Source organism: Thermobia domestica, chromosome 10 (assembly GCF_964235325.1).
Source record: "Thermobia domestica chromosome 10, izTheDome1.hap1.1, whole genome shotgun sequence".
NCBI lineage: Eukaryota > Metazoa > Arthropoda > Insecta > Zygentoma > Lepismatidae > Thermobia > Thermobia domestica.
Window position 1 is genome coordinate 245,999,234 of NC_137463.1, and position 19,526 is coordinate 246,018,759.

General features: G+C 32.3%; 1 protein-coding gene across 6 annotated transcripts in view; it reads left to right on the forward strand.

Moving 5' to 3' along the window:
* The window catches only part of twin (CCR4-NOT transcription complex subunit 6-like twin), a 475,631-nt gene extending 456,485 nt beyond the window's left edge, over positions 1–19,146 (forward strand). For all 6 annotated transcript variants that reach the window (XM_081729449.1, XM_081729451.1, XM_081729448.1 and 3 more), the window contains one exon: positions 264–19,146. In XM_081729449.1, the coding sequence (XP_081585575.1) occupies positions 264–343 (80 nt within the window). In that variant the 3' untranslated portion in view covers positions 344–19,146. The remainder of the gene's footprint in view (positions 1–263) is intronic.
* The last annotated feature ends 380 nt before the right edge of the window (positions 19,147–19,526 follow it).

Sequence of the window (19,526 nt, forward strand, 5' to 3'; positions counted from 1 at the left end):
TCGCATTTATCGCAAGTGATGCCGAATTTCGCAAAAAAAAAAAAAAAAAAAAAAAAAGAAAAAAATCGCGATACTATAAACGTGTTTTCTGTGTCTGAAACGAAAATTTGAGGTTTATTGAAACATATACGCATTTTTCTTAACGTATCGCATTAACGAAAGAGTTTCGTGTCTACGTATATGTAACTTAAGTAAAATAACTGTAGTGTTTAGTTCCATTAAGTACAAATTTCACTGTATAATTTATATTTCTTCTTTTACAGATCATTTCCCTTTGTTAGTTGAGCTTGAAATGGTACCAGCGGTTACAAACACTACGAATGGTATCATTCCTCGCAGGTAGCAGCAACTTAACTTTAGCAGCAGTGCGAACTGCGACAAGGTATCAAATTCTGTGGAATAAGTCTGCATACCCTACGAGCAGCTTTAATCCACCATAGTGCGTGGACTTAACAAAAAAAAAAAAGAAAAACAAAACAAGGAGAAAAAACAGGAAAACTAAAACCATATATCTGGCAGGGACCAGCAGTTTACGTCCAGCCAATCCAGTTGCTTATTTCAAAGCAATGCCAAAAGATTGATTGGAACCCTTATTATTATTATTTAGTGTGAATGAGTGAGAGAACAGGACATAGTGCTATGATCTCAAACGAAAAGATTAACTGCAGTCTTTTTTTTACATTTCTTTTCTTCTTAAGTGAGATGTATATAGGTATAAGTCTTGTAGAATTATATGACCAGTGACACTAGTGACAATTTTCTTTAGGTCCGTAATACGAATATTCTGTTGTATGATCTACACAAAAGGTTTTGCGGTGTTAGTAACTATATTGTAACGGATCTTGATACAATGTTGCCGAAGAAGTTCTTCTAAAAGGATATCAGAGAGAAACAAAGAGATTACATATATCTACAATATTATTATTGATTCAAAGTAATTGCTCAGTTCAAATGACATTTTTTAATTCATTCATCATCTATTTTATTGACAAGGTAAGAAACAAAATAACTTGAGATTTCTTTATTCATGCGTACATGGAGTTCAATTTGTAGTATTTCTCAAATGCTTTTTCTGCTCTGTAATGTGTGCATTTCATACTTGGTGATTTTTTTAAAAGAACTTTTTTTCTTCTTCTTTGGAATATACCATACAGGTTTCTTGTTCTGTACAGTAGGTTAAGAAATTGATACGATTCTCAAGGGCATTTTCCTAAAATTAATATGTGTAAATCTATAAAGTAAGTTTCTAAAGTAGATCGCAATAAACATTACTTTTGTATTTGCATCTAAAGATGTCTAAAAACAAACAACAAATAGCCACTGCCCTTGCTGTTGCATCATTACACAATAAGTGGTTATTATTAAAATAGTACGCGCAGCAGCATTTATATAAATATATTTAAAAACAAATACAATTCATTAACGCACATGACGATACATCTTCACGCAGTTTATTAATTTGACATATTTCTCTTCTTCTTTAAAAAATTCATTCTCCCACCCCTCTCCATCACTAGGTAGTATCAAAGCGACTATTTGTATGCATTTTTTTTTCTCACAGTATAGTCAGATATAAGTATATTGTGTGAAGTATCTGTATTATAACAAAAATAGTATCCTATGAGTAAAATTGTGTTCAAAATAGGATCACCACTTGTCTACTTACACCTATGTAGTTCTAGATTTTTTTTTTTTTTTTATAGCGAAAACAATGAATAAGAGAAAAGCGTTACGTCATTAACAATTGACACTTCAATTAGGACATTTTAATTCAATTATCCTCGTTCTTGCATTTCAATTATTTTGTGTTTTCATCAAATGATACTGTAAAACATTGTGTGGGCAAGTTTCGAAGATGTCTGAGGTACAAATGATGAGGGGCCACAGTTTATATTGTTCTCAGATTTCATTGAATTTTTCGTCCTAAAGCATATGTATATTGTTTTTTCTTTAAAAACGTGACCAAAAAAAGTCTCTTAATGAAGAATATTTTTGGCAGATCGACTTGTTGCAAGTGATATGTTAATTTCATATATAAAAGTTTGTTTCAGGTTCATACGAAACTTCATATGTGGAAGATCTGAAAATTGTAATTCATTTTAAGATATGAACAGCAGTATTTCGTTTGCATATATTCTGTCAGATATTCATTTTAATTTATTTAAACACTTTATTATGTACTCAAGAATGAATTTCATTTGCATAGTTAGATTTTGATGATGATTTTAACAAATATTTTGTTAGAAACAAAGCCCTGCGCTCTTGTAATAATTTTCTGTATTTTGTAATGTAAAATATTCTTAAGAGAGACATTTCTTCCTGAGTAAAAAAAAAATAATTATTAGTAGTAATGCAACCTGAATAGTTAGCACTTTATGATTACATTTCAATAGAAGTAGTGAAAAAGGTGCAAATCAAGGTAGTAGTTAAATATTTTCAGAACCAGCGTTAAAATACAATATTTGTATCCATATTTGTTATTATACTGTAAATCAGTATTTGTTGACTTTTTTCCTAATTTCAATATGTCTGCTAGTATCTGTAATTTCTTTTTCCCGTAATAGGTCGTAAAACAGTTTGTTTTGTATATTTTGTAATTGGTACTTCGTTGTTACCTTTATTCTTTGTACCTTGTATCTACTTTTTTTTTTTTCATGTATCTTTTGTAATTATCTGAAAAGTGCGTATTTGGCAGTATTTTTTTTTAAGTATCAAAAACAGAAAATAATATCTATTATTCTTAATATGAGATTTTTTTTCTCTCTCTCTCTCTCTCTGAGTAATGTGTAGCAAGTGGTCAGTTTATTATACCAGAAGTTCTACAAGTATCAAAGTTTGTGCTTCCAACAGTTAATGGCTTTATTCACTCGGAACGAGTAATAGGAATTACAATGAAATGTGTTGAAATGACTTAAGATTGATTTTTCTTAGCTAGCCGATCATTTGTACATATCTTAAATCTTTAACTCTGCCCCAACAAAAAGGTAACAGATTATGGATGTCAATTGTGTTTATGTTAGGTTGTGAATATAATGTGGAAAGTATACCTTGTGAATAATAAATTAACGTGTATGCAAAAGAAACAGCTCGGTAAGGTAGGGCTATTTGTAATAAACGTAAGAATATGTTGTTGTAAGTTTGTTAAGTCAGTATTATTAAAATATAGTAGTTGACCAAACATGTGATGATATGCTTTTAAAAAAAGTCTTGGTTCTACAAAAGTATGTTTGTTGGTTACTTGAGGTTGAATGTCAATTTTAAGTTTTACTAATGTAGCACATGTGCAAGTGTTATTTTTATTATAATCGCATTTAAATTGTGAAATAAGGGAATTAAAAAAAAAATCGTGTCTACCACTATTTTAAATTATCATCATCATCAACAGTTATTAATGTGTTGAAAGTATTTTCGATCAACAACAACCAATGAACTAATAATGAAGAAATTATTAAGTTTAGTATGATTTTATGTTTATTTTGTAAGAATTATAAATAAGGGATTATCATTATGCTTATTAATTTTCAATCTCAAAATTTGTTTTGTCTTTCTTCAGGGTCTCAATTAAAAGATAACGTTTCTCAAAGGAAAATACTTAAAATATGTTTTCTTTTTCTCTAATTGCCTTTTTTATCTTTTAAATATTCATATGTATGTAGGATAGCGTTCTGATAACTCACTTTTCAAAAGTGGCTTCTTATATATATATATATTTCAATTCGATTTTAGTTCAGCTTTCTGTAACGTACGAGTCTTTCCGAATAAAATTCATGCTATTTTACTTTTTTCTTTCTTTTTTTTCTCTTTTTTTTAATTATTTTTTTGTGAAATAATATATGTAGAAACGAAAACGCCATGGAACCTAAGAAGTATCAAAGACGAGTTTCTAGATTTTGTTTACGTTTCAAAAATGTAGCATGTGTTTTAGGGTGAGAGTGACGTATTTCGTAGTTGTCACTTGATTTCAACTAATCGTAACACAGTTTTGTGGTATTATCTATGTTCTAGGACGCTTTGTTTTCCTAAGTTTAATGTACCCACCAGTATGGTCCAACTAGCAGCTTGCGAACCACATGGTTGCCTTCACCACTGTTACTATGATCATTACTTGCATTCATATATTTTAACGAGTTTTTTTAAAATCTTTATTGTAAATTGACAATACACATTTCAAGAAGTGAATTGGATTGAAGTCAAATTCCGTCCTTCGCGTCTTTAGCTTCGTGGTTCCTGCTTTCAAGAAAATCAACATGGATTTATAAGGGTTTTAGCTCAAAATGAAGAGGCTTCCGCATTGACCTCAGCTTGAAAATAGTAATTATTATATAAAAGTCCTTGAATGCAATGCTGTATATAGAAGGAATTTGTGATCTACAGATGTGAACAGGTTGCACCAACTTTTTAACACCTGTTCTATAGCTGATGAATAATTGCTCGATGAAATTGTTTCATTTAAAATCGCTAACGTACTACGATTGGTTAATATATTATAATGTTACATCAGGAAATATCCTTTTTTAAATCCACTCAACATTCCATAGTATTTCCTTAACTACTGTTCGTAAGTTCAAATTTGAAAATTTTAATAAGACGGCTTGTTTCTGATGTAGTTACTGCTATTTTGGCATTACAAGGCCCTACCTTATCTTGTTCAAAGTGAGTTTTTGTAACTTAAAGTTGCTGATAAGATTGCAACAATAAGGAGATGTACTTAACATGTAATATTCAACTTCTTTTGCTTGTAAGAGAAAATTGTTCAAAAACAAAGAAAAAAACTTGTTTTTGCGATTTGTCTTATCATGTGTGTGTGACAAAGCTTGGAGGATATGCTGATCAGTTTGAACACATCTAAAGTTGAATTATTTTTCAGTAGTACGAGTATATGTGACAGAATTTTGTTTTTAGTTTCAATAGTTAAAATGTTTATTTTTATGCATTTTTTAGACTAAAGAATTCAATAGAGTCAGAAAAGATTTGTTTTAAGGATGATAGTTCCGAAATGGGGGGAAAAAATTATAGGAAAGCAAATTTCAAATGCCGTAGATGCAAAGAAAGCAACAATTCTTAGAAAACTAGCTATCGGTTAGACATACATTACTATTTTTGATATAGAAGTCTTAGTGCATCTGAAACATGAATTTGATGTTCGTTTTTTTTTATTATTATTATTATTTTTATTTATTTTTAAGGCAATCAAAATCGTTTACCGTAAACTCAGTTCTCGTATGTTCATAAAATTTTTACTCTTCATACTTCTGTTACTTAATTATTAAATTTCATTAGTGTTTACTTGGATAGTGTAGTATCCTCCAAGCTCTCTTGGTTAGTGTATGTTGTGAGTATTGAGAAAGAGAGTACTAACTTTTGATAGTAAGTCTTCTGATACATATTTCAAACAATTAGTGACTTTTCATGATTAAGATAATTGATATGAGTTTGACTAGTTTATTCAGTTATGTTAGAGTACGCATGCTTGTATATTACAATCAAGGGCAAGTTGAACCGTGTGTATTTATATTTTTTTTAATATTTAAATTTAATTATATACACAAATACCCCCAGAAATACATGTTAGAAATGCACTATTATGTACGTGATATATATATATATATATATATATATATATATATATATATATACATTTATAAATGAATCAATTTGGTTACCCGTTTCATGTATATGGTTTTATGTTAGTATGGGCATTGTTAAGCTCTGTATGCTAGAATAAAAACTTAAGCTGATAAAATTCCGAAATAAGACTACACGATATTTTATTCCTTGTCAAAGAGCTTTGTCAAAGAATAGAGGGGCACGAAAGAATTGAGCGAAAGAGTCCACATTGTGCGGCCAACATAAAATTACGTGATTTCATGTTTAAAACTATGCTGACAGCACTTTTTTTTTTTCATTCATTCCTTTTTTCTTCAACCTTTGATCTTTTTTTACAAAGATTTTTGCTAGTCCTAAATTTAGGTACCTGCCACGTCAGACCTTTATTTGATTTATAAGTGACTTCCGTGTGGAGAGATCTGTTTGAACTAATACAGCTTCGTGACGAAACAATCACTTTGATAGGACGAAGGTATATAACAAGTCAAGGAAGTAATGTAAGAAAATATTCTTCGATACATTCAGTACAATAGATTGAGAACGTGAGGTGTCACTTCCGCGTGATTACTGTGGCGAGGGCTATGTTTTGCTTTCAGGCATCAACCTAGAAACGGCTTTTAATAAGATATAAGAATTATGTGCGTCGTTAAGTTTATGTTGAATGAAATAATAGCGAATTATACAATAATACATAGTTACAGGTTAATAATCCACAATTACCATTGTTGAGCACTAGAAAAATAATTATTTTATGTTATTATATGCCAATAATTTTGTCGACTTACTTGCTTTCCCGATGTCTTCTTCCGGGCAACAATACCGTGAAGTATCTAATTCAAATGCTGGTTTTACGTTTTTTTAAATTTTCCTCTCTTCCGAGATTGTAAACTTAACTTGTAGCTTCAGAGTTACCAATTCCCATAGCTGCCTAGTTTTTGACTAGTATGAAAAATTGCTGAAAAAAAATTAAAGTCCATATATAAAGGTTTTACAAAAGGAGTGCATACATATCCAAATTAATTTTTTCTGTATTTTTGAGCTTAATAATAAAATCCCAGTGTTTGTCGAGCGAACGAGTATACTGGTTAAGTTTGTGGTCTTCAGTCCTTATGAAGTAAGAATCGTAAGTAGATCTTCCGGTTTGTGATCTTGTTTTATAAAGCATTTGTACCTTGTTGAAGATATGCTTTGTTATGGATAAGTGTTTAGATAGGCCTAATACCGCAAGACCATTGTCTTTTAAATCTCTTTCTTAATTCTAGTTGTTATCATTCCAATGTAAGTTTGTAAACATTTGCACGTTACTAAATAACTTCCTGCAAAATTTCATCCACACAATAATATTTATATTCAGTGTTACGCTTTTTCTGATTTCGTAGAAGATTTTAGAGCTACCTTAAAACTTTACTTTTTTTGGTGACCTTCTAAAGTCTATATGATAAAACTTTGAACATAATGGAAAAAGACATCAATTTCACAGAAGTATCGCTTTTTGTGTTACTACCTGTACTAAACCGTGACTTTTTAATCCCTGTAATACCCATTTATCAACCTATATTTAGAATATCCATTCAAGGAGACTAAATTGTAGTTGATCCTCTGTGTTAACTTCTAGAGAGACTAACTTAAATGTTTAGCTTTGATCGAATCAACTGACTTCGTGAAGGTAAAAATTTGAGGCACTAGGTTTCCTTGAAAAGTTTGTACTGAATTTATCCCCCATCCTCGAAATAGTGATATGTAAAAAATTTATTTGGTTATTTTTCTCCAATTCAATAAGTCGTCCAAACTATAGGCATATAATAAACACCAATACACAGGAGAGAAAATACTTTAATTTTCATTGTATTTAAGTACATAAGTGCGTGCAGAATAATTATGAAAACCTTAACATATTTAGTAAAGAATTAGTTTTCAACGTGGTACTGAGCTTTCATTTATTAATTTATTTATTATTATTATCAGTAATCCAAAAAATATTTTCTGCTAATCAGTACAGTAGGTGCATATTTATTTATCACACTATCAGAGTATATTTTAATTAATATATGGTTTTCTTTAATCTTGCAAGTAATTTTGTTGAATTCTCAAAAGATTTACAAGATTTGAAGTAAACGATGTGACATTTTGTCGTCGTCTGGCAGCAAAGTGTGTGTGTGTGTATCGTTATTGTACAGAATTTATAGGGAATTTCCTTCATTGTGTCGTTACCAATATTGAGTTGTTCGGGGAAGATAATGGTAAACGCCTCCCCCGGCGGAATTTGGTTATTATGTGGAATGAGTTGGGATCGAACCACAGAACAGTATGTAGGTATTTTAGGTTCGGAACTGTACCTGCAGATGGTAAGGAAAGCTTGTTTGGTATGTCATTGCATTGGATTGCATGACAATGTTGAACTTTCTTTCCCAGTTTATTCAAAATTTTCAAATGTTTTTTTATCATCTTTCCCCGAGCTGCTTATATATCAATTAAAAATTGGCTCCATGTTAAAAATTAATTCTTCTCGCTAGCTCTTTTAACCAAAATGGCGTTTGCCGTAGCAGTGGAAAGTTCGTTAGAGATCACTTTCGCAGCCTGCCCAATGAATTAGGGATACAGAGTCCAGTATACTTTTGCACAGTACGTAAAGGGACATTTCAAGCAGTGAATTCGCCATGTTTACGTGCCAGAAACATCTTGGAATGTCAATGCAAGAGCGTGCAATGACCAAAGGGTGTTTTAGTACGCTGTACACTGAGAATCTAGTGAATTCTCTCGTAACTTTTTTTTTCTACCCTGAAAAATAAGCTACTGCCTGTTAACAACAACATTTAGTGTCGAAATATCTTACAAATTGATTTCATATATTTTTGCAATATAATTGGGAAACTGAGAGTGCAGAAGTATGAAAAAGATTTTCTTTTAGCAGTAATAAATTTTAATGAAAGCTACCTACCACCTACTGTGGTAAATGCATTAGAAAACCTTGAGCAGCACAATGACGTATTCTTACAGTTGTCCTAAGTATATTGGAAGTGGATGATGGCAGTTTTACCATTTTCGCTATTTTTATCTTTTTCCATCCATAATTTTGGTTTATCTTAAAATACGTTATGCTATTTCATTATTTATTATGTATCTCTTGACTGTCCGTTTCGTCTAATAAGAAGTTTAGAAAAAAAAAGTTCAGAAAAAATTAGTAGATAAATTGCCAAACTGTCATCCACGGGTTCATGTTTCCACATGTTTATGAGAACTATTCGGAAGTCAATCAGTTTTCTTAATTATAAATAACTAAATGTTATATCATTTAAACTTTACGAAAACGGTTACTAGGCTATTCAAAAATAATTAGTATTTCTAATTGAACGTACTTCATTAGTGCATCCTTCTAACATGTGAATTATGTGTGCGTTTAATATTGGTCTCAATAATTTCTTTGCATTAAATTTTAAGTTGAAGGATCAGTTGTTTTAAGATGTAGATTTTCAATAGAAATTTCTTTTTTTAAAAAAAAGAAAAAATCAAATAATAAAACTATTAAAGAGTAGTTACATACAATACCTAAAAAAAGAATCAGTGATAATGTTTTTTAAAGAATAGTTACGATACTTACAATAAGAGAAGATAAATCGCAATATTCCACTATGTACTTAGCTTTGAATTGCTAACGCCGTAAATGAATTACAGTATTTTATAGTTAATACCACCTATTTCAATTTTCTTAATATATATATATGTGTGTTAGTATTTGAAATCGTGAGGCTGTCGGGATTTTATTACGTATTTTCTTAAGAAGGAAAGAAAAGTCAAACAAACGTACAAATAAAGACTATTTTATTCTTAAATCGTTACATCTGCATTTAATGACGTTATAGGTTCAGAAATTAATGATACCATTCACAAGAAGGAAACAAAAAAACATGTTTTGCATTTGTGAATATAGCAAATTTAACCTTTCGTTAATGTGGAAGTTTCATGGCCCGTCATGTAATTTTCTCTCTCTCTCTTACACTCTCACTCTCTGTCACTCATCTTCTCTCCTTTTGTACGGAATGGGTTGACAACATCGTTGCCCATTCTGGCTTGCAAACTTCTCATTATCTTCTTGATTTGCAAGATTCTACAAATAGAATAAATAAAGTTTTTACGTTAAACTAACTTCAACAAATGAAACTGTTAATATTTGTATTTTTCGTCACACTAACGAAAGGTTAAGAGAATATGCAGATAGCGTAGATTTCTCTTGTCAAATAGGTGCAAATGAAACAAAGAAATAATGCATCGTTTGTGATATGATTTTTGGTCGTTATCATTTTAGAGAAGTCCCTTTTATTACATTCCCTATCCTTAGCGTATAACCATTAGTGCATTTGCGTTCCATTAAATTTTAAGCTTTCTATGTGCAATTAATGATAATGACAGATAAGTTACCATCTGGTCCAGTATGAATAAGTTCTTGTCCTATGTAATATCTATAATATTGATAGTCAGTGTTTCTCTGTTTATTAGTTGAATTTCATGTTTGCAGTACTAATGATCTTTGTTCCTTCAAATGATAATATATAATATTCACTGAAAAGTATGTTTGTCGACATCTGTTCCAAACCGCACAAAGCCTGGAGAGGTTCATTATTAAATTCGTCCACTGCAAAGTTTATCAAAGGATAGGGTCACATTGAGAGTTAACTGACTCTGTACATAGTAAATTGTTTAAATTATGTGCATACCTTATTGGGTATATGAAGGTTTAAAGAAATACTTTACTTCTGGCTTCACAATGTATCTCTGTAATCAATAGCTTCTGATCTTTTACCAATTATGCAGAAGGTATTTGGTATAATCGATTGTTAGTCTCTTTTGTAGTTAGCAGTAAATGAATACGTTGAAAGGAAAATTAATTTGTGAATATTTTCATGTTTATGCTTTAGTGGTTTTCTTACTAATAATAAGTGATCCTCCATTTGGTTCATTATTAAATTTTAACAGTACAACGGAGATTGTGATGGATTTACGTTGCTGCATATCAACATTAAATAACAGTTTAGAACTGTCAACAAGTCGTATTATTATAGAACAACACCGGTGTAGCATCCATGAACTGGTTGTTAATAGTATCTTAAGTAGGTGTGCAGTGTAGCAGTGTGTGATGCAATGCTGTTTATCTACTCCTTTCCGCTACTACCTATTCTAAATTATTAACCAACGGCATCCAAATGGAGTGGTTATCAACAACATACAGAAGTAAGATCTTCTTTGTGGTAACCCAAACCAATTCCTACCAATTTTTAGATTGGCATCTCTGCGCAATAGTAGAGTGAGGAGGCAAAGAAGTTCGTGCTGATATCTTTGTGGCTTAGATTTTAGTTGTCATGGAGTACTTGTCCATGCAGAAGTATGCATTTCGTACAGAGATACTTATTTGAAACGAAGCAGCGTGCAGTTAGAGGGAAGATTAACCCTAATAAAACAGTCAACTAAATCCTAAGCGGGAAATATGTATTGAATGGGTTCTATTCAAATGAAGCACATTAACAGCGAACGACGATAAGAACTGCTAAGAACATGTAGCGGGTATAGATTGGTATGTTTCAAAGATGTAAGAATACGACGGAATCCTAAGAGGGTTTTAAGTACAGAGAATGGCATGCTCACAAGTTCAGTAAGAGTATTGATCACCAAACTTTCAACTGAGTGCATGCTGCACTTATTTGTAGATTTTACTTCAAATAAACCTCTGTATACAAACAGCAACTCATGTACGAACACGTGCTCTACAACTGCTGAAATTCAGTCACAAAAATGCTAACAAAAATTTGCATTGCGTCCTCACCTTTGCTGTTACGCAGTGGTACCAAAGCCTAGGTAAAAGTAGGTAATCAAAACACACTATACATACCGTTGAGTCCTATATATTTTACACTTCGTTATCGGGGCCCTCAAAACTGCATCCGTATAATTTATTTGTTCATAATTTGATGAACATTCAAAACTAAAATTACATAAAGAGGGAGAGGACGTTACATATGTTTTCTGCTCTAATTTCACAGTGGTGGGAACCTCTGCTCAGGATCGTCTAGTTTGTTGTTCTATTCTATAATATTAAAATATCAGCAGACGAAATAAGTGAACTCCGACACAGATACACGTATAAATAACGTAATCATTCAGCCCTAAGTAAGCCAGAAGGCATCCTTTAATCCAAATATGTTAACTACAATACAGAATGTTAGTACTGATTGAACATTCCCCCAGTCGATTTGTTTCTGACTTCCTATATTAAACCAGCCTGGAAATCTTTGTTATAGAAGGCAGAAAGAAACTATATCTTATTTTCGGTGAGCTGAATTAATTAAAATTTGCTAAAAGAGGTGGGTAAAGATCGGGTTTCTTACGCCTTTGATAGTCATACAAAATAAGTGTTCATACAAGCTAGTATATCGTACAAATGTGTGAAGTTCAGGCATTAAACGTTACATCTCTGTAAGATGCATACGAAAATATTGTAGCAAATCACATAAAGAATCGAGCAAAGAAAGCATGGCTGTTTATATTCTGCCAGTTTGGACTTTTGTAAAGAAAAGAGGGCTGGGGGCTTAGTTGTGTGATTTGCTACAATATTTTTCATATGTATCTTAGTGTGTGTGATTTGCTACAATATGTTTCATATGTACCTTACAGAGCTGTAACATTTAATGCTTGAACTTCATACAATATACTACTTTTCACCCACCTTCTTTATTTTCCAGCCTTCGTACAAATATACAGGGACTACATACATACATACAAGGTACAGATTCCTGAAAAATTGTTTTAGTTATAAGGTATGTATTCAATATAATAAGCTTTTCATTCTTTTGTTATTGTCACTGAGTCATGACAAAAAATTTACAATATCGATAGTATACATAACAAATACTAATAGGATCCGATAGAATTGAATTGACTTTCTAAAAATATATTTGGTGTTGTCAAGAAACGTTATTTCTTTATTAATTAGTTCGTTGGAAGAAATTTCATCATCGTTGAAATTTTAGTTTGATTTCTAGTGCTAGAAATGATCATCTTATTCCGGAAAGCATTTTCTGCCGTCGGAAGTGTCTGGGTTCGAAGAATTATTCTTCATCATTTCACCCCACAGAAGTATATGATCAACCGTCAAGAAACAAATATTAGTACTGCAGACATGTGATACTTGTAATGTTTGTTTATGTAACAGAATATTTGTTTAATAGAATATTATTGGTGAATGATTTGTATAAGATATTTGTTAGGGTATACAAATATATATGTACCATTGCTTATATCGAGTTTATGTTCCGATTGTTTGTCTTTTGATTCTTATTTCTCTAAAATAATAATAGTAACTGCAACAAGAAAATAATGTATCTTTATAGAAAGCAACATCCAGCAGTCATTCTCGTGTAATATCTGAATAATTAATCAAATGAAATATTAATTGCATAGAGTAATCATACCTTTTCCCCTTTCTCTACGCCTCTTTTTGCAGCAACACACATAAATCCTTCAAATGTTATTAAAAGTGCAATTGAGGGTATTTATGAATTTATTTATATCTGCAGTTCATTTAACACTTTTTAAAATATTGTTTTCCGTTTGTAGTAGGTTATTATGTACATAAATTATCTATATATGTGTGGGGTTAGGTACCTATGAGACTGTAGTAAGTAACATATATATTTTTAAACCAATGCATGCGTCAGATGTGTATTTTAAGGTGTACAACTATAGTTCTCTTCGAATTTAAATATATTTGACGGCATGAGTGTTTGTGTGTATGTGCATATTTTTTAAAAGCAGATGTACGTGGGTGTTATAAAAATCGAACCTTGTGAAAAGTCAACATACATATTCACTCAATTTGGCTAAATTAATTGTTTATTTAAAAATCAATTTACAGAGTGGCTTAAAATATACTCTATTCGTTTCATGAATAGTTTCCACATACTTAAACAAAATACGCAATGAAGTGGCCAACAGGAAGGGTGTAGTCTGTGGTAACATGTTGTCTAGTTCAGTGATGTCCAAATGGGCGACCCTGTGGCCTGATATGGATCACAAGCGTGTTTCTTCCGCCCAGCGAACGAAAATGGAAAACATATTGGTTTCTTTTTAAAATTCCATTCGTAACAGGAAGAGTGAAGCTGGCCATCATAATTTACATGAATTGAGATAACTTTTAATTGTAAAAATTGAAAAGTCTTTGCGGTTACTGATTTGCCAGATTGCAAACCATAAACGAAAAACAAGATATACACAGTATTCTACGCCTTTCTCTATTTTTCCGCATAATCACTACATCATTTGTTGAGGCACTTGTCCCACCATACCCAAGTTCCTCGATACCAACTGCGTAGAAGGCGGCTGGCTGATCACGGAACCAGTACTGTGCTTCGGAGTCGTTCGTGAATATTGTCAAACTTTTTCAATGGGCCAAAAGGATAGTAATCATTGGGGGCAAGATCTGGGTTGTAAGTTGGGTGCTCCATAATATCTCACCCCCAAGAGTGAATTTTGGCGATTGTTTTGTTTGCCCCTTGCTCTTTTTTTTTTCTCACATCGTCAACATTTCGAATACCCTGATGACCATTTTTGTATTTCTTGCATCATCCTGCACACTTCGCACTGCTAAACAAATTGTTCCCATACACTTGTTTCATTTCCCTGTAGATATAAAGAATAACACTTCGCTACTTGCATGGCGTGGACGTCCCGATCACTCGGGCATTTTTGGCAACTGCTAACAGCACCGTGCAGGGGAAAAGAATCGGAAATTCCAAGAAAAGTCTACCGCATCGCTCATATATAATATCGATTTTGTATGAACATGTATTATATGCTTTAAAAAAAAAATAGGTGCAAAGACTTTCCAATTTTCCCTCGTATTTCCTTTAACATTTTGATTACTAAGTTAATTCTGTAGGTTAGGACGATTTTTAGAAAGCTTTCAGCTGTTCGGAGCTCAGGCCCTAATTGATCTAGACACAGGAAACAAGATATAGAATATACAGAACAGAGCAAAGATTCAAAAAATGTATGATTTACACACATTTTGGGAATCGTCGCCTCAGGGGATGAAGTACATCACTATTCTAGAACACTTCATGTTCGCTGTGGCCTACCTATAGATGAATTCTGTCGTTTTTATATTATTCGTTATTGCAGTGCTTATACAAAGAACTAGATATGCCATGATTTTTTTTCTGTCAGAAATGTTTTCATTGAGTTTACTTATAGTTCTTCCAGTACATGCTCACTCTCACGTAAGTGAGCACAATACTTTTCATTTCGGTGAGAACCAACGTGCAGTAAGTCTTCCTTTCTCGAGAATTTGCCATGTAACGTCTCATTTGAGCCACTTCATTGCATTTAAGTGCGAAAATTTAAGTATTAATGTTCTTCACGATATAAAATACCGTATTTCGTATGCCACCCTGTGTACGTCAAATGACAGAAGTATGGCGAAGTTTCTTTCCTTAACATAGTTCTTTATTTGTAATCTACGTGCTCTTTTCCTTCTTTTTATTTTCATGTAATGTATAATATTGTTGTGGTTAAAATCTTATCATGAGTGAGACACATTTTTCTCACTGCGTAAGGAACAAAATATTTGTATGCGTGAGTTTGTGTGTATACATATGTATATATTATACACACTTAGATAAAACAGCCTGATACGCTTTTAGTGTTTTTTTTCAGTTACGTTTCTTTTTCTTCTTCTTTAGTTCCTATTTTTCAAAATTGTAATAATTTTCAGACTAATATCATGATACTATGACTATGAAGTATGTTCATCTGCATTTTGTCATGTCATCTGGACATTCACAATGATAAATAGAAAATTGCTCTTAGCTAAGATTAGAAGGGATTTGGAGATTTTAAATTCTGTTTCCGCAACTGAAATATCTCTCTTGGATTCCTATAGACTACAATATCAAGTTACGTAAAAACATTAGTTTAAAAAAAAAAAAATGTGTTATTAAATTTGACATCATGTGCATATGTTGCGTGCATCACAGAACGTAAGGTAAGGAGTCATAAAATCTCACAAATTCATGCTGTGGTCGTTCCATCTTTGGCTCACGTGTTCAATAATGCCAGTACACCGTGACTCCAATCTCACGTGGTTGGCAAAGAAGAAAGAAAACACTAGAACAATTAAAATGTGGGAATTTCAAATTGGCAATAATGTCTGGTTATTGAACTACGCGGTTAGTCATTGGTACTAGCGGATGAGAGGGTATATCGGGACAGTGTCAACAGCGACGCAAATACGCTAGGTGTCGCCCGGGGCAAGAAATCGCTTTTGCGCCCTCCTGACCAACCAAACCAAAACGCTTCCCAAATTTTGCGCCCGGGGCACAAGTCCCGTTTATCCCCCCTCTAGTTACGTCACTGATGTATCAACCTATATTTTATCTCGTGAGATGTAAACACTCGAGATAGAACGGCCAATGCTTATAAATTGAAAGAGGCTCTCTCTCTCTCTCTCTTTTTTTTTTTTTCCATTAAATATATCTCATGTAAAATAATTAAGGAAGGTGTACTGTAGTGGTAATAGTAATTAGTAGATTTCTTTTTTGAGGTGTATGTTAACTATATATATATCTTTACTTGGAGATCATAAGTATTCTTAATAGCATGTAAAGAAGAAGAGAGAAAAAAAGAATTTAAATATAAAAAGAAAATAGGAACTGAAATAAACAATGCAACTTGGGACTGTAAACAACTATGTACAACCAACTTAAAAGATATGAACTTTAAACAAAATGATATTTTTTACAAGGTACATATTTAAAAATGAAGACACATGTGATAGTACCATTAGTCATTTACTTAGATTATTCGTTTTTCATATTGTTATGTTGTTATTTTTAAGATTCCATAGCGTTATCTCCTTTCTGTTTCGCTCGCTAGAAAAAAAATTTAATGCCCTCTGGATGTTGTTTTCTCATCGCACTGTTAAGGATAACATTGTATTATGAACAATACCAGTCAAATTTATTATATAAAATGTAAACAATTAATTTTAGACATGTGATTTTTTTTCTTTCTTTCTTTCTATAATGGTATTTGTTTTTCCTTTTGTATAACTTCAGAGGACTGCTGTTAATGGCTTTATGGATTGATATTAGATATTATTTGGTAGCTGTTACAATACGAAATGAACTTACAGACGGCAAGCTTAAATCAGGTACTTCCAGCTTTTTTAGTCGACATGACAGCTATGTAAGGGATTTTTTCTTTAGAAAAAAAAAATGTCAAATGGGAGTTCATCGACTTATGATTAACATCGATATTGGAGAAGGATCAAATTGAAATTATGGTACAACGATTTTTCTTTTCCATGCTGGTCATATCTTATTCTGAACACAAAAGGTGTTACATAAATTTCTGGAATTGATTCAATTTCCTTTACGTCGAACCAGGCCGCGGGTTTAATTCGCTGCAATTGACGGGTTCACAGGCCATTATGCAAGATCACCTCGCACAGAATAGAACCTTCCTCACCACGCTATCTTGCCTACAGGACCACACCACAGGTCCTTGAGTAGATTTCTTGAAATTTCACACATGCTAACACCAGGGTGTCTATCGGTCACGAAGCCAAAAAACAGTCGTGAAAGTTAAGAAATTTAGCTTTTGGGTCACGATTTCTCTCTCTCTCTCTCTCTCTCTGTACAAATATAAGTAGAAACTGGAAAATTTTGTTCTATAAAACGTCGAAATTCACCGCCAAAAATGTCTATGATCGACTTTAGACGCTACCAAAGCGCAAGCAAAGCACAGTTCTATCACACGCATGAAAATTCGGCCTAATTCGCACCCAAATTCGCTCTTGAGATTGTCGTTCAGGTGGCATCATTAAGCAGTGGCGATGCAAATCGCATCGCATCAACGAAACCACCTACGCTTGTAACCAGTTTATTCAACTTTGAGAAGACATCAAGTTTTTATTGCTCCAGGGAACAGACTTTGCAAGTAGGGATAAGATAAAGATAAGTGCTAAAGAATATAGGTGATGTTAGTTCTTGAATGCTACGAAATTTTATGGTTTGGTAAAGAAAAGGTCACGAAATTTCATTTTGGAATTTTAGTAGACACCCTGTAACACTGAAGAAAATAAATCAAGCATTTTGGTCTCTATAAATCTCATTATTAGACAAAGGAAGGAGAAAAATTAAAAAAAATAACATCAATTTTAAATAATTCGTTGATGCATTAATGATCTGGGACTTGTTCTTCCTTGTCATGTGATTCAACATGGCGTATTAAACTGTATGATAGTTAACAATAAACCTTTTTCTCCTGTCCTTTTTTCTACAGAGAATCTTAGCAGTATATTTTGTTACTTTAGATATGTGTGCGTAGTCTAAGAAAACCAAATAACGTGTTTTGTATCCTATTTTCCGTAACAACCCTCTTTGGGAAGGCGGATATATTTCTGACCTAAACTAATTGTGACTTGAACTTCGTCTTTTTTAAAACTTGTATGATAACTAATGTTACAAAATGCTCCCTGTTGCACAACTAATTTTAGAAATTATGCTGTCTAGGAGTCTATGCTGGAAATCTTTCTAATACACTGCTTTTTCTTCTAAAATTCGTTGCGCAAGTTCTCACAGTCTGGAATCTGAACAATTAGATAAAGACTTTCTTTAGTTGTAATTTCTCGAATAACTTTAATTAGCTTCCATTTTTAGAACTAAGGTGCTTCAAAAGAGTATTTTCTCACACGTTGTATAGTTTATAGTTTTTTTTTTTTTTTTCGACACAGATTTTTTGAACATGTTCGTTTATATTCATAAATTATGTATTTTAATTGTATACTTACTTTTTCTTAAAATTGTTTTCTAAGACTTCACAGTAGACGGGCTTGAACTATAATGCTGTTGTTTAGAATTGTAATAAAGTAATTTTATCTCCAGTTCTTATAGTGTAAGAAATGTACATCCATTGGATACAACTAAGCACCTTCATTTTTAGTCCGTATGTGGCTTAAAACAAGGACTAGACCATGAAGTTAGCTATCCGTCCTACACGAGCTAATTACAGAATATAACAAGGAAAACGTGATAATAAATTCGTTACGTCAATCCAAACGGAATCACACCGAAGTAAGCATTCCGTTTAAATTGTTATTGGACATGGAAATTGAGTTTTAATTGTAAAATCTACAAAATGTGTCTTTTAATATTACTAAAACTTTTAAATTTATTGAATTGAATTGATGTACCAAAACTAAATCATTTGGTAATTTATTATTTGGCGTATTGTACCTATCTCTAGACAAGAAAGTAGTTGATATGTGGGTGTTATGATATGACTTGTTCAAAGTATGTTGTTGAGCTTAAAGTACAAATCATATGCGAAGACCTAATTTGAGCTTGCTGTGTAATAATATTATAGCTGTGTACATTGTCTTTTACTTTTTTCTCTGTGCTTGTTATCAAACTTTCCTTTTCTTAATCAGTGCAGTAACTGTGCATTAAACAAACAATGTCATAGTAAATAAAGTGTTATTAAAAATAAGAATTTGTTTGATTTTTGTGTATGATTAAAGAAGAACTGCAGTTCTACATGAATGGGCAGGAATGTATTTGATTCGGATAGTACGAGGGAGGATCAAATGAAAACCTTAAAAGTGCAATACATTTGAGAATGTAACAATGAAAAGGAAATATTACCTCTTATTTTTCGACGTAGTCCCCTTGACGTGGAATGCAGGTATTCCACCGCTTTGGAAGTGCATGGATACCACGTTGGAAGAATTCTTTTGTTCAAGATTGTAGCCATTCGTGCACCGCATTTTTCACCTCTTCATCACTATTGAAATGCTTGCCTCCCATCACTTTTTTGAGTGGTCCAAACAAATGAAAGTCACTGGGGGCACGGTCTGGTTAATAAGGTGGATG